General features: G+C 34.0%; 1 protein-coding gene across 16 annotated transcripts in view; it reads left to right on the forward strand.

Moving 5' to 3' along the window:
• The window catches only part of LOC106468799 (CUGBP Elav-like family member 2), a 371,251-nt gene that overhangs the window by 310,588 nt on the left and 43,564 nt on the right, over positions 1–17,099 (forward strand). For all 16 annotated transcript variants that reach the window (XM_022397833.1, XM_022397811.1, XM_022397854.1 and 13 more), the window contains 2 exons: positions 5,231–5,356; positions 14,606–14,685. In XM_022397833.1, the coding sequence (XP_022253541.1) occupies positions 5,231–5,356; positions 14,606–14,685 (206 nt within the window). The remainder of the gene's footprint in view (positions 1–5,230; positions 5,357–14,605; positions 14,686–17,099) is intronic.

Raw genomic sequence — 17,099 nt, forward strand, 5'->3', positions numbered from 1 at the left:
ATTAGAAGCAACGTATAAAACACTGTAAATTAATTGACCTTTAAGCTAAGTATTTTCTTTTATGAGTGTTAATATACTAAGTTGAGTGCTGTAATGATAGGAAAATGAAGGCGCTTAAATTAACAGGTATTCTCGATTTTATGATAAAGCAAATATAATACCTCACTGTTTGTGATACAGTGGGAAATGTTTTATGATCGCGCAGTTTTTGTTTATCTTTTTTATAGGCGTAATTTCAATTTCTATACGAACGATCCTAAAATGTACTAATTTGAATCCTGTGACCAGGGTGGTATAGCATGTGAAGGTCTGCATATGGGCCATTTTTGTGGCCTTGAGACGATCCCTTGTCACATGAACAGACAGAGAACTGAACTCCTTAGCTTGTTTATTAACTTAATATAATATGGTTAATCTACCTGAAAAGATCTCTGACTGGAGTCAGGATTGAATGGGTTGAGTGTGGCCTAGTAAATCTGAACTGTAAATCTGAGACTCCAAGGTTAGTGTCCCATTGTTGCTAAATTAAGCTCCCACTTTGTGGTCGTGCATTTGTTAAGACAATGATGATCAAATTCCACTATTCAGTTAGAGTAGCCCAAGAGTTGACAGTGAGTGTTAGCTAGCTGCCTTTCTTCTAGTCTGTCAGTTAAAAATTAAAGAGGGGTCGCACAGGCAGCTCTTATGTAGCTTTGTTCGATGTTAAAAAAAAAAACAGGATTTAATACAAAGTCATAAATGAAGTATTTATGATTATCCTAGAACTTTCAAGTGAAAAAAAACTGTTCCATAAAAAAAATTATCCTCAAAGACGCTTAGATTTTATTTGTTTGATGAAATTCGCGCTAAACTATACGAAGGATATCTGCGCTAGCCGTTCCAATTTAGGCTACTTTCTACCAAAGAAGAGCGGGTGTAACGTACCCACCGCTGAAGGAAGACGATCGTGTTTGGTAACAGAATTCTGACCCGCAGATTTCGAGTTATGCACTCTAACCATTAGGCCTTGGACGCATAGAACAGTTATGGTCGTTAGTATAAACTGTTTCAACCGGAATGTCACTCAGTTTAACACATCGGTGTTAGAAAGTTTGTGATCGCGTGTTTCCTCAAGTTTTGTCTGCTGTCACAGCGTCAGAATTAGCTTACTAAAACTCAATATATGGTATGTTTTTGAAAGCTTACATTTGATTTTATTAACAAAATCAGGCCTGGAGCGGAATTTTTGCTTTATTATTTGTCAGCTAACGCATACGTTTGAAGAGGAAAGCCTATTCTGTGTTCAGTTTGATTCTCAGTGATTCAGCTCAGAAGCCACGCTCTTAGGTAAAATATGACTCAAAAATAATCTTTTCCATAATGAAAATTGTATTATGAAAAGTTAAACATTCTTACCGATATGGAATTGCAAGTTATTAGGAGAAAAGTATTTCAGTGTTTTATATAAGTAAAGTTTATAGTATGACACGTTTCGCAAGAAGCCAAAAAAAAGCAGAATGAAACTTCACGCTGATAAAATGTGGTCCATTGATTTCACTTCAAAGAACATCGTGGATCCCATATATAGAAATGTTTTAAAGAACAATAAAATATCCGTGGATCAGATATAGAAAGTATAGTGTATACCCACTACAAAGAAAGAAAGAAATATCCGTGGATCAGATATAAAAACGTATACCCACTACAAAGAAAGAAATATCCGTGGATCAGATATAAAAACATATACCCACTACAAAGAAAGAAATATACGTGGAACAGATATAAAAATGTATATATCTACTACAAAGAAAGAAATATACGTGGATCAGATATAAAAGCGTATACCCGCTACAAAGAAATATCTGTAGAACAGATATAAAAATGTATATATCTACTACAAAGAAAGAAAGAAATATCCGTGGATCAGATATAAAAACGTATACCCACTACAAAGAAAGAAAGAAATATCCGTGGATCAGATATAAAAGCGTATACCCGCTACAAAGAAATATCTGTGGAACAGATATAAAAATGTATATATCTACTACAAAGAAAGAAATATACGTGGATCAGATATAAAAGCGTATATCCACTACAAAGAAATATATAATTTGTATAAAACAGGATTTGTAGCCTTTTATATCAGTATATGTTTAATAAGTCGTGTTTATTGGTGTTATTTCATATTCGACCCCAGTCTTAGTAAAGGAGAGAGCACAAAGGGAATCTTATTACTTTTAGCTATCTTGTTTGTAGTAAGTAAATAAAGCACAGTTTATATGAAACATTTACATCATTCTGACAAAGCTACAGAGAAGACCCATCTGTCAAAGCTTAGACAAGGGATTATAGTCCCATTTTCCGGGATAATATAACAAGCACTGAAGATAAATGTGGTACTTAAATACAGCAAATATACAAAACTAGCAGTCTGATAAACACAAATTTATGCTGTACGGTTAGTGTAGGGTAATAAAATTAATTAAAATATGAAAACTGTTAAATTGACTGAGCAACAAGCAGTAAATGTAATTGTACAAAACATCTATAACACATCTAGCGTTGGAATCCGTATCAACCACATATATAGTAAATACTAACTTGTAAATTTCTAACGTCTTTAGTACAAACTAACGTATCAAATCTGTTGAACCAGGTTTTTCAAAATATTAGAGACGCACTGGAAACTACATCATCTCTGCTCATAAGGTTTGTGCGATTGTAAGATTATCTTTGGACAATGTATGGGATTCTTAGATGTGCTTATAGATTATTTTGATTCCTCTCCATTGTGATATTTGAAACCGTCTGAAGATTTTGAATATCATTCTTTCAGTTTGTGTTACGTATACCCTATTTAAGCTTTCGGATTCAGATAGTATATTCCCATATTTTTACCTTATCTGTTAAGAATTTGCTCGCAGTCACTTAAAGGGCTACCTGCGCATATCCATCGCTAATTTTGAGCTGTTTGACCCGACGGAATGCACCCACCGCTAACTCAAAGTGTAGAGCGCATTTCGTGGTAACAGACGCGAAACTTGAATCCACGGATTGAGCATGCTAACCACTGGGCAACACCTGGCCCCACCGTACATGCCTTGTTAATTTGCGAGTGCGCGGTTATGTGTATGCAGCAGCCCATTTATGTCTATATAACTGTAGAAATATTATGGTAATTTTTCTTCACTGTCTGCAGCTGTATGAGATTAAAATTTTCTAAAAACGATTTAAAAAAATTTTCATCACGTGTATTGTTTGTTAACCTTTGCTTTATTATCATGTAAGTGAAGTCATTCGAAAGACCGTATGTTTTGTACTAGTATCTTAGCTACTTAAAGTGCCTTTTGTTAAATACACTGATAACTCAAGAAACTTTTTACCCTTTTTCACTAACCAACAATAAAACAATCTTTTTTACTTGGAAGAAAATGTATGTAGTTGTGGTGAGAAAAACGTACCTTGTTTACTAAAAGAAATACTTTGTATAATTCTTTTCGATCTAGTTATTGAAAGTTTTATTTTTGTGGGTTCTTCCAATAGCGAGTTATCCATTTCAAAGAGCAAATTCATTTGCGACGAATGATAAGAAGAAACGTCAACTCACATGGTTCGTTTGACCATACCTAAACCCCCGCAAATATGGGGAAATATGGGATTAGGGAATAAGAGGAGTAAACCACAGAAATTCTCATTTCTTAAGTGGTATGAATTTGTAGAATGTTAAGAAAATCGAACGACTTTCTCTAGGTTAAGATTCTATCAGGTCTATTTATGCTGTATTGAATGATCTCGATCTAGAAGTTGTATTGACTAAGGCAATAAAAAATATCGTGAGTAGTCCTGAAGTTCCAATACCACTCTTGAGAAAACAAGGAACTTTGCTTTCATACTGTAAAGTTGAAGGAATCGTTTGAAATTGTATTCAACGCTGTAATAACACTCGTTAGACTATAATGTTTACATTTTACTTTTGTAATGTAAAGCTCTAATATCAGTTATATTTTGTAGTGCTGTATTAGAATAGTTGTTTGAACTGCTGTTATTACTGGTGTTTGCCTACTCATTGCTAAGAATCTTAGAAATGAGGCTAATTGCAATGTTTGGTGATTTACGATGTATCCATTCATTTGAATAAAGTAAAACACAGTGTGTTACGAAAGTAGTGTCCCATATAAAATCATATTGGCGTTTCAGGTGATGTGCTTAGACAACCAAACACTCCGACACGTGAGAAAATATCACATAAATCAAGAAATCACATGTTGAGCACCTTTAGGGGGGCTGCTAATTATTTTACCAACAATCTTAACCATCCAAAAATGGGTTTCCATTGAGATTAAGGCCTAGATAACAGTTGAAAACACACACTACTCGCTCTAACAAGGAGTCTGTTTCTATTGTTGAATCTGAAAGATTTCTCTCTCTCTCTCTCTCTTTCACTAAATAGCCATTTGTTATATAATGTAAGCGCTCCTATAAAAAAAAATTGGCTCTATACACTCGCATGATGTGTAACCACAAATATAAACCTATTTCTAAAGCTTTCCCCTTACATTGATTTATAGTTCTATGACTTCGTAACAATTATTCGGGCACTTTTTTCTTTCTTGATTAGTGGTTGGACATTAATTTTGTTTTCTAAAAACGTTCGTAAGTTAGTTTCATTTATCATCGGTAGTCATGTGCAATTTAACATTAACAAGGCTTCTTATCTCCTTTCAAGCGCATGGTTTTATCAGTCCTCACATATATATTATTAGCTTTTACGCCTATTATTACTCGTGTAAATGATCAATAAAAAATTCGATGACGAAATGAACTTTCTATCGTAATAATAATAATGGCCGCTGTAAGACGATCATAACGTCATTGTAATGTGTTTTAAGTCAATAACGTAAGTGGTCGTAATCATCTAAAAACTGTAATTACAATGTTGTTTTATTACGTTTTGTGCCTATATACATTTTTTATTGTTGCTTAATAACTCGAGATTGCAAAAAGAAATGTTACAGGTTTTTTATTGTACTGTTTACTTTAAGCATTATGAAAACACAACCTTTATTGTATAAATATATTTAGTTTTATGTTGTGTGCATTACAGTCTGAGTGTTGCTGAATAAAAAAATAACTGTATCACGTGATAATCCTTTTTCATTGACTTAATGTTGACGAATGTTTTTATACTTTAAAGTTTGTTACTAGTGGTTTACTTACGTCATACCAAATAATTAATGCTTTTACCTTACAGAAAGGAAACTCTTCATCGGAATGCTCTCTAAAAAGTGCAACGAGAACGACGTTAGAATTATGTTCTCCCCCTTTGGCTCTATAGAAGAATGTACAGTACTCAGGGACGCCAACGGACAGAGTAAAGGTAAGTTTCGTTCTTCTGTAGAATACAGTACTCAGGAATTCTTCTGTTAACAGTTCTGAATTTAGGGAAATCTGTGTCTCAACCTGAATAGAAGCTGACGTGTCCGCTTAGCCCCGTATCTCATAAAGTGGCGATAAGATTGAAAACATCAGATACAATATATATAGCGGTAATATTCACTATATTTCATTATGTATTTATCATATAGACGTGTAATGGTAATTATCAACTTTTTACTGTACTATCTTGTTGAGTGATGTAATTAGTGGTAAACCCTGAACTCCTTGTGCCAGATAACTGATGAAAAAAGATGATTAGTAGAAATAATTTCTTATGGTTCAAATTAGTTGATAAGAGGGGGAGAATTAGGAGTAGTAATGATCAGCTCCTTATTTTGCCAGCTGGTTGGTGAAAAAGTGATTAGTAGGAATAATTTCTTATGGTTCAAATCAGTTGATAAGAGGAGGAGAATTAGGAGTAGTAATGATCAGCTCCTTATTTTGCCAGCTGGTTGGTGAAAAAGTGATTAGTAGGAATAATTTCTTATGGTTCAAATCAGTTGATAAGAGGAGGAGAATTAGGAGTAGTAATGATCAGCTCCTTATTTTGCCAGCTGGTTGGTGAAAAAGTGATTAGTAGGAATAATTTTCAGCTCCATATTATGACAACGAGTTGATGAGAGAGAGGGAATTAGTGGTATTGGACCAGCTAGTTGATGAGAAAGAGAATTAGTAATACTTTTCAACTCTTTATTGTGCCAGCTAGTTGATGAGTGAGACAATTAATGGTACTTTTCAGCTCTTTATTGTGCCAGCTTGTTGATGAGAGTGACAATTAGCATTGTTGTGTAGCTGGTGTTACGTCTTAGAATTTTGAATAGTCCGAAGCCGAGTTAACTGATAATTTAAATTTAGTAGTTAAATTGTACTTTGGAGTTAGTATTTAAATATATGCCGATATATTAGTCAATTTACGATATTTATCAACAAGATTGATACACACCGTTTTCGTTTTTAACACATACATTTTAATATACACACAAAGGTACAGTTTACAATAACAATTATTATAAATAGTTATTACAAACAAAGATTTATAAACAAAAGTTTTACAAACTTACAAATAATATAAAATCTTTTTTCTAGTTTGGAACTCCCTTGATATCTTATTGAGGGTTTACGATGAGCGAGTTAATTACGAGTTGATGTAAGTACGATTCGCCGGGAAGCTAGCTAGCTTCGTCCTTGGCCACACACGCTAGGTTTTCCACCGTTGAAGTTAGGTAATGTTTTCGTAAAAATACTAATGTTCGATGAGAAACCACTGAAGTTAAATAAATTGTAAATGTTCCTGGTCAAATATCTGAAGTTTTCCGATTGATAAGCGTTATAAAAATCACAGTTATAGCTTTCGAAGTTTATAGCACACTGAGTATAGCGAACTATTAATAGACACTCTTCTCTGGCGCGCATCGCGTTGGTTATACATATAGGCGTGGGAAGATTTTCTTGAATATTCAGATTATTTAACAATGCAAGTTAAACCGTTTACGTACACACATATATTGTTGATTCTTACTCTCGAGAATCTTCTACAACTTTGGAGAATAGGCGGGAGTTTCGCAATACATATCTAACACTATAAGTCACGCATGTTTTTAAATATAAACTCAATCCAAACAATTGTTGACATTAAAATAAATATGTAACAACAAATTCGTTACACTGGTTGACGAGAGATACAATTAGTGGTACTTTTCAGCTCTTTATTGTGCCAGCTAGTTGATGAGAGAAAGCAGTTAGTAGTAGTATTTAATTCCTTATGGTGCTAGTTAGTTGGTAAGATAGATAATTAATGGTAATCTCCGACTTTTTCGATATTAACAAACTTAATGGTACCTGTCACGGCTTCTCTAAAATGTACTATTTGTTCACTCACGGCTTTTAATTGTATTTTTCTCGATATTAGAAGAAACTTGCCACAAGTTATTAGTTTGCTCTCTACAGTCCTTTCGTTTGATGTGTATTTTTTAAGTGTCTGTGTGGAAAATATACTTCTATACAAGTATAGTAAAGTTTTAAACATCGCCTGGAATAAAACCTTAGTATGTAAAAAATTTTGGCTCGCTGAAATCGGGCCTTGTTAGTAATTTATATCTTGCACCGTTTATAAATGAGATGATTTGCTGAAAGTTAAATATTACAGAAAACTACTTCCTACTTCTAGTAATACGAGTTCACTAAACACAGAACCCGGAATAATAGTGTTGTTCTAACTATAGTTTGGATAATGTGTTATGTCTGTTTCCCAGTTTTGTAAGTTGATGGTAAACTTTTTAACAAATTTTAAACAATCATAACTAAAACTTTAATGTATTAAACAAAAAAGGCCTACTTTGTCATCATTCAGCTATACTACGGAAAATCACTGTAGATGTGTAGCCAACGAATTTTGAATAGTGTCTGAAATATGTATTACTATTTTTTAATGAATGATGCTGAGAAATAACTAAATACCTTATTTGAAATAATGTTTTCAGAGGTTGAGGGCAGAGTAAGGCCATGCGTTGATGATTTTTATTCACAGTATCATTAAAGAAGTTTATTTCGTAAAATACTGATTCTAAAGTCTAGAGTTTTAGAGTACGTAAGAGGTAAAAATATTTGGTGATGTGCATTATACAAGATTCACACTTATCCATGTTGATGTGCATTATACAAGATTCACTCTTATCCATGTAAAAATGTATACGTGGGAAGATTATGTGATGATAAAATGTTTCTTTTATTTGAACATTTATCACCCGGTTCTTCCTACTGGACAAGCAGATATATTGTAAGGAAACGTAATAAACTGAATGTTTGATTAACGTTAAAGTAAAAACATTTCATGTTGTGAGCTTAGCTATACACAGACTAAGTACTTTCTTAGGAATGTTAAAAGGGTTCACTACATGGCAAGATAGACAGTGTTTTCTCGTAAACATGCCTGTGTTATGACGCTTCACAGGGTGTGAGAGTATGAAGTTGTTTCTTCTACAGCGAGTAACCTGCGTGTTTTAGTTTTGTGTTTCTAGTTAAATACTTCAAGATGATTCGATTAGTTTCGTGTAAACTCCCGGATATTTGTTTTGCTTACTGATATTTTGAGGTTGTGAGAGATCGTGAAGCTGTATGGTTCAGAATCAACCTTACAACTGATATTCATAACCACTATGTTATACTTGTAATTAAAACATAAAGTGTGCTATTAACAACAATGTTGCAACTAGGGGACAAACTCGTGGTTCGAGTACTAAACTTATTTGACTACTGAAACATTGTTTACAAAATTTTAAAAAAATGGATATAGACAGGATTGAATCCTCGACTTCCAGCACATGAAGCGTGTGCTATGTTATATGAACCAAAGTCCAAATGTGTTTCTCACATATGCAGCATTATTAAATGGAGTAGTGCTGCATATGTGAAACACACACACACACACACATATTTATTTATTTATTTACACGAAAAGTGCACATATTTTAAATAATGCTGTTGTATTATGTAGTTGGACATGAATGAAACAAAACCTACTCAGCAGAATATGTGGTTGTTGTATTTAGATTTAAAGTAAACAAGTGTAAAAACATGGAATGACTATAAACAAAGCATATCTCTACATACAATATTTTTTGTGGATAATTGTCATCATTAACTAACATCTTGAAGTTTTTTTATTTATCCGACTCTTTATGAAACGACGTTGTAAAATAATGAATTTTTTATAATTATGAAAATCAACCCTCTTCGTTTGTCGCTATTTCACTTGTTGTTTTTTTCGTTCCTAAATGGTATAAACTTTTTCTTTTTACTCTCCTCTAACGTATTAACAAAGCGTCGGGTCCACTACCACCAATAACGGGAATAATGTGATATGTTATTCGGCGAGTAAATTCGTGCTTCGTATAAGAAGCTTATTTAAACTTTAAACATAAATTTATTTAATCTCTTATTTTTATAACTGTTTCTATCAGAAGCTATTTAAGCCACAGAAGTCGTAACTTAACGGTAGCATCCACGTTCTTTTGTTGTATTGACATAAGAAAGAAGCCTTAGAAATATAGTATTTTGGGTAGTTAAAACGTGACTAGGGAGACAGCGTCTTAGCTCAGTTGGTATAACACTCGACTGGCATGAGAAATATCTGAAGTTAAAATCTGATTCGAGAAGATATATTATGAAAAAAGAAAGAAAATATCACTTTTGTGCCCAACTAATGGCCGTTCCACGACCCTGAAATTATGCTGAAGGACGGGCCTTGTTTCTACGAGGGGAAAAAATGAGTAGTTTGGGTAGCTACAAAGTGCCTTATAACAATCTCAGTTGGTAAAGCACTTGGGCCCAAAACCGAGGTGAGGAAATATATATATATCGTGAGAAAATGACACAGAAGTTGGTTATTTTCATAGATCAACCATTCACTGCAAAAGCTCCTATGCGTTTCAAACGTGTACAGTTGTGTTATTTGGTATTTGCTTTTTAGCTATAAACGTATATTGTTTTTTTTTCTTTGTAAATATTGTTACAATTTACATGTGTTCATCCAGACTATACAAAGAGACCCGAGACACCTACACAACGCCTCATGTTCGATAAGCTAACATTTGACGTTGCTTCATTCAGGTGTTATGATATATTTTAAAGGGCAGCGTTTGTTACAGGAAGTTGTTTTAATGTTTTCCTAATTTTATGTAAAATCTTGAATGTATTAAAGTGACGGAAAACTTTTCGTAGAAAAAAAAATAGAAACATCAAGATGCAATGTGCTAAATTTAACGATATGCAGTAGTTTGTTCATGATACGTACTTGAACTTGAGTACGGGTGCCTGTCTTTCATTTACAGATAACTTGTGTTGCAGTGATTGCAAGAAAACAAAAGTAATATTTGATTTTCTACGTATAAGTATACAGTTCTCACTTTTTGTGACTAAATATATTCGTAACCAGACTTCCGATTAAAAACAACTGTGAACAAATAACAATAATTGTTTACAGTTTTCGAAATTATTCTCCTCCCACATACGGGTTATTATGTCTTGTAGGCTTTCATTTAATAGTAAGTTCTCATCAAAACAAGCTACCTACACTGGATAAAATTGAAAATCAACCTAGTAATTAATATAGTCAATTAAATATAATGCTCTGGCGTTTTCACCTCCAATAATTAGAATGCATTGTTCTATCATTTGTGTACCCCCCCCCTCCCCCTCGCCGTTAGCGATATTTTTACGACATCCGGCAAGATTTAAGTTAGTCCTAAACCCATATACTAAGCTAAAAACATTTCAAATAATCATTAATCCAAAGTTCTATCTACCCTAATACACATACACACACACACACACGTGTGTGCGCGCGCATATAAAATAAACCAGTAAATGTATAGATTCATTAATATCTTAGAACAAATGAATATCTATAAAAATAAAAATAAACACATTGTTTGTAGTAGACAATGTATTCCACACTTTTATTGTAGTAGTCAATGTATTCCAAACTTTTATTGTAGTAGACAATGTTTTCCAAACTTTTATTGTAATGTGAGTTTCAGTTCTAATTCTATAACGTCGAAGAAACCACATGAAGAAAACTCCATATAAGTACCAGTTTTGTGAATCTACTATATCTATTCTTTATTGTTGTCACGGTAGCCTCTATCCTTTTAAATTGTCCTAAATGGTTTCAGATAAATTTATTTGTTCTATACTTAGCTTCGTTTTTAGTAAAGCGGGTAAAGTAACAGTTACATTTGAATGCTACCTCTTGAGCGTGTGTACACCACGTTGTATGTCTTTATCATGTTTAGCTCTTAGGCCTTTTTCCGAAATCAGAGACCCTATTTTTGGAAGTTGTGTAGTCCTGAGTGTGCAAGTACTACGTGAGTTGTTTTCTGGCGCAGTATGTTATAAATGTAGTTGAACTGCTTGTAAACAAGAATGTTACATTCAGCTGAACAACAACAAAAAAAGGGGAAATATGTTTGAACTTCCCAAAACGAGAGCTTTTATACAATTTCCAAAGATTAACGTTTAAAGGTAATGAAAGTTAGCTTTTTAGATGTCCTAATTTATTGTGTTAACCTTAAACATCAAAATAAAACCGTAGCTTAAAGTTGTCCCACAGTGAGTTAATGTGAAATACTTTTCCAGTGTTTATAATTAAATGGTTCATCCATACAAAAGCTCCTCGTTGTTTCTCTGTGCATACTTAAGTGTCAGTGGATACCTTGAATACATGGACAGGAGCTGACAGTGTCGTTAATCATACTATACTTACATATAAGTAGCGAAATTCCGCCACTTCTTCCTGCTGGGTTGGTTGCATTTTATTTTTGATCTGCTTTAGCGTGTGTAACTCAAGAAAGATTAGTGTTCGTAAGTTTAAAAATACTACCCCTGCAGCATATTCTACACGAACAATTTTAAAATAAGAAGTGTTTGCAGCCATTAATTGGAATAGAAACTGTTGCACAACGTCAAACGGTTAATTTTGGAACCTCAACTCGCTCCTCTTTGTTTAATTGCTGATCTGAAGCCAGAAACGGCGAACTATAGGCTTGGTGTCGGATGGACTTATAAAATTTTATTAGCCAGACCACGTGTGACAAAAAGCAGGCATGTTTTCTATTATGAACCAAAATACACTGTTTAAACTGCTCGCTTTTGGAAGTACTTTATGCTTAAAATCTTGTATCGTCTTACAAGAAACTTTTAGAGAAAATGTAATATACTTCGGCATATTGTATCATTTGATTGTTGTGTTGCTTTCAAACATTACGTTCGGATGATTTTTCTTGCATGGGACGTTTTTATTGCTTCTCCTAAGTCTTCTGTTATAAACCTTTTTTTTATACTGTAGAATGTAATTCTGACATTTTTGTATTGCAACTTGCAGGCTTGGCATGGCATGGTGGTTAGGGCGCTCGATTAGCAATCTTCGAGTTATCACAGAAGATGTTTGCCATTTCATCCATGGTAGCGTTATAATGTGACGGTTAATCACACGATTCAGTTAGAGCAACCCAGGAGTTTGCGGTGGGCGGTGTTGACTAGCTGCTATCCTTCTGGTCTATCACTTCCAAATTAGAGACGATTAGCGCAGGTAGCCCTCGAGTAGTTTTGCGCGAAATTCAACAAATAAAATCAATCTTGCAGTTACTCTAAAAGCTACATGTATGATCTAAACCTCAGACACGGATTTCAAGTGTTTCATTTGTAATGGCTAAGCGTGCACAGAACGGCTGATGAAACTACGTGAAGAACTTGCAAGTTTAGTGCACTGTTGGAGAAATTCAAGGAGGACTTCGTTGATAATATTGAATGAAAACGCCACATTATAACTTATTAAGTAACTGGTCGAGAAGTATTTTGAATGTCATGAAATTGGAGAAAATAAACCGTATAATGGCGCAATTGATTTGTAGTTGAATTGTCTGCGAGTCTACTTGAGAGAGCTGGCCCGGCATGACCAGGTGGTTAGGGCGCTCGACTCGCAATCTACGGGTCGCGGGTTCGAATCCCAGTCCCACCAAACATGCTCGCCCTTTCAGCTGTGGGGGTGTTATAATGTGACTATCAATCCCACTATTCGTTGATAAAAGAGTAGCCCAAGAGTTGGCGGTGTGTGGCGATGACTAGCTGCCTTCCCTCTAGTCTAACACTGCTAAATTAGGGACAGCTAGCGCCGATAGCCTTCTTGTAGCTTTGCGCGAAATTCAAAAAACAAACAAACTTGAGAGAGCTTCAAGGTGTACTAGCAATACTTATCTAGTTCTCTCGTATTTTTAAGACTGGGAATGGGATAAAATAATTGTGAGCGTATGGAAAAATATGTACCAGTTGGGGGTGCTGAGAATTAGTTTGCGAAACTTAAAAAAAAATCCGTAACAGAATTTATTTAGACTGTGTAATTTAATACTTTGTGAACAAAGTTTTATATTTTCTTTTTATCCAAATAATGTTGTGTGCGCGCGCTTGCATGCACGCACAGAAGCACACATACACCCGTTATAAATGCTTTTGGCTTAGATTGATGAAATGGTAAACAGAAAAATAATGAAGCTTTTTAAACAATACACAAGTACAGCAAGTTAATCGCACTTTATGGAAATTTATCGCATGCGCTAATGTGTGGCATTGCGGGCGACATGCTTAGCACATACATATTTTATTCACAGTAATTTCCCAACATTCTACATTTACTGCCGCCACTTGTACCTTATGACTGAATGGATCTTTCACTCCTTTTCCAAGGAAGAATATTCACAAAGCGAGATTGTTAAACGATGTAAAGTCCGTAAAGGAGGAGCAGAACATTTAAGACAACAGCCACACCCTCAGTCTGGAGCAACGCCTTCATCTCCGCAAAGATAAAGTTAGTTCCGAAAGAGAACCTAACATAAGATGAAAAAAAAACTGAATTTGCTAAACGCTCACAAGCTAGCTAAGTGCTCCGTGCGCAAGACGGTGAGGGGACAGAAAAATAACCAAAATGGCTTGCCACATCACACACAAGGGGGCGCAAACATGATGGCCTGCCTTGGTTGCTAAATTGCTTAGTTACGGCTCTGTTTCCAACTGCATCTCGAATTCAACGGCTGTTTCCATAAGAAACGTGGACAAAAAAAAAACAAAAAACTGGAATCACGTACTTGTCAAATTCCCTGATGTCGCTCTAGTGAACACTTGTTCCTTCTTTTTAAACGTGGCCTTGGAAACCATCGCCTTAATTCGTTCAGTGAGGGGTATATGGAAAGTCTTTCAAAATGTGTAGGGCTTACCTAGCAGTCCTTCCCAGAAGCTTGTTATAATGGCAATTGCGATATCTATCAGAAGTATCGGGTCATGACTATCATAATGAGCACGAGCTCCAACGTAGGAAGTAGTACAAGGGACAACGCAGTATCTGGAACATACTGTTATAAAGTACTTTAGCACTTAATATAATACTACTCCGAGTAACGTTTTGCACATATTTTAATTAAAAGTTTTGCCTTTAGCACTTATTACATTTTGAGCAAAGAATGTATTAGTGTAAGGTATCAAAGTAGTGCTCAAAGTTTCACAGTTTAATTACCTAATTCATAACTTAAGAAATCAGCATGAAAGACGCATTTCGTAATTGTCTACAAAAGCATTAAAATGGTTCTCTTCTAAAAATATATTGTTTTACCTGTTTTCAATTTTCCTTATTTTCTTTCTTCAGGTTGTGGATTTGTGACGTACGGGTCTCGCCAGTGTGCAATTAATGCTATCAAAGGCATGAACCACTCCCAGACTATGGAGGTAAGTAATATAACACACACATTAGTTTTCCCCCACATGTCTTTTTGTGGGGTGAAAATTAAACGCATCAATTTCTTTACTTCAGGAGTAGTATGAATTTCCTATTAATATAAACAACGACTTTATAGCTATTACTCTTGATGGACTGGTGTCATTATTTAATTATATGACTTTCATTATAACTGTGGAAACTCTTGGATGTTTCTAAAGTGTAAATACAATAAAATGTGGCCTTGCATTGGAATTTGATATAGCTTTACAGCGTATAAGTAGTGAAAGCAGTATTTTATTGCCAGATTCTACTAATATTTTAGGGGTGAAATGCCCCTCCAGCTCATAAAATTGACATCTCTGTTTTTGACTTCAGTACTTTAGTGTTTGATGCTAGATGCTTATTATTTTATAGGTTTTCGTACCAAAAGCTTGGGCTACAGTTAACGATAGCCCACAACAGCATATTAAAAGGCACTTGTAGAAACATAAACAATCTTTATCATACAAATGTGTGAATAAAATAATTAACTAGAACTGCTAATCCTATTGAAAGTTTTAAAAATATATTTATCTTTGAAAACTCCATCAAAAACTGATAGTTTTCTTCTTTTAAAATCAACAAAATGCTATACACGACGTTGGTGGTAAACGTGAGATTTGTCTCTGACCATTGACCTTGTTTATTTCTAAAGTATTTAAAGATTTCAATAACTTAGAACCCAGATAGTCTGACGTCAGTTGTTATTTTGTTCGTGAAATAAACAAAAAAACATTTCCCTAAGAACTAGTATGGTTAACCTATGGGGGTGACTGAAACTGACAAGTTTATAACCGTTTTGAAATCATGTGGTATCACAAGTAAAACAACTGTGATCTGTTGACAGGTTGAATATTGTATAAAATATGAAGTCATGTGGTATCACAAGTAAAACAACTGTGATCTATTGACAGATTGAATATTGTATAAAATATGAAGTCATGTGGTATCACAAGTAAAACAACTGTGATCTCTTGACAGGTTGAATATTGTGTAAAACATGAACTCGTGGTACCACAAATAAAACAACTGTGATCTATTGACAGGTTGAATATTGTGTAAAATATGAAATTGCAAGTAAAACAACTGTGAAGGATTCAAAGTCCCAAAAATAGCTGGCCTTAAGTTTCCGCATAATTCCTTCTTTTGTTTTAAAAATATGGGGAAAGAAGCAGAATTTCCTTTTCCACTATTTCTTTGTTCCTCTTTTTTCTTTCATGCTGAATTTATTTTTATTTCATTTTAATAAGTATTTAGAAGAATCCTAATGCCAAACATGTATTGATACCTTTTGCTACAGCTTGTTTTAGGTGCGATTTGTACTTCCACTGAAGTTTGTAATGTTAAAAACTTTCATCATTTTACATAATGATTGTAAAATTTATAACAGGATACTGTATGTTTTAGGAATATCAGTATTTTAACTTAATGTTTTTGTAAATATAAGTACCCAATAATATCTCGCAAACCATTTGTTTGATTTGTACACACTGCAACGCTCTCTGTTATGTTGTATATATGTGTGTCTCAGAATAATATTTTTCAAATGTTCAAACGTACAACATAACTTACATTATAATAACTGTAGGTTTAAGCATCATTATCTTTCTAGTAATGGGTGATTGACACGTTATTTTATTACCCTTAATCTTTGTATAAAAACTTGATTTAGATGGAATAAAGAAAGGTTTGTACATTGTAAATTTACCTGATCAGTGGTTAGAAGAATAAGAAATGTAAACTAGGAAGACAAGAAAATAAGGCATCACAAGAGCGTCCGAAGCAAATTTACATTGATGGGGAAGGAAACCTTAACAACTTTCTTTGCCACCAAAGTTAACTTTTAAACTTTTTACTAATTTTAGGTGGTAGACTGTAGAGCTGCCATAACATAGAAGTTTGTAACCCTAATTCTATGCTCTGATTGCACTATTACATTTATAAATTAAATGATTCACTGTGCATGTATGCTCTCTATTTACCTCTTGCGATACAAGTGGCAAAAAAAATAAACTATGGCATGATTACAAGCGTCTAGCGACTGGAATGTTGCCAATTAGTGAAAATTCAGCAAGGTAAGAAAACAATTTTCGTTGTATGTATACATGTATAAATACACACGCATTAAAGTATGAAACGTATGTTTCAGTTTATACAATTCTTATGGTTTTTAAGTTCTTAGCGTAAATATTAGGTCGTCAAGAAATTAATGTCGTATTTTTTAGATGAAAAAACCGAACAACTTGTATAACAAAACATTTATTAAATGAAACAGTCTATTCTTATCGATGATGCTTTTCCATTTTGCAATCAGGTTATTAATGCTCTTATTAAAGAAATCACTTGGCTTTGAAACAAAAAAACATGTCGATGTCCTCTTTAA

Source organism: Limulus polyphemus, unplaced genomic scaffold (assembly GCF_000517525.1).
Source record: "Limulus polyphemus unplaced genomic scaffold, Limulus_polyphemus-2.1.2 Scaffold91, whole genome shotgun sequence".
Taxonomy (NCBI): domain Eukaryota; kingdom Metazoa; phylum Arthropoda; class Merostomata; order Xiphosura; family Limulidae; genus Limulus; species Limulus polyphemus.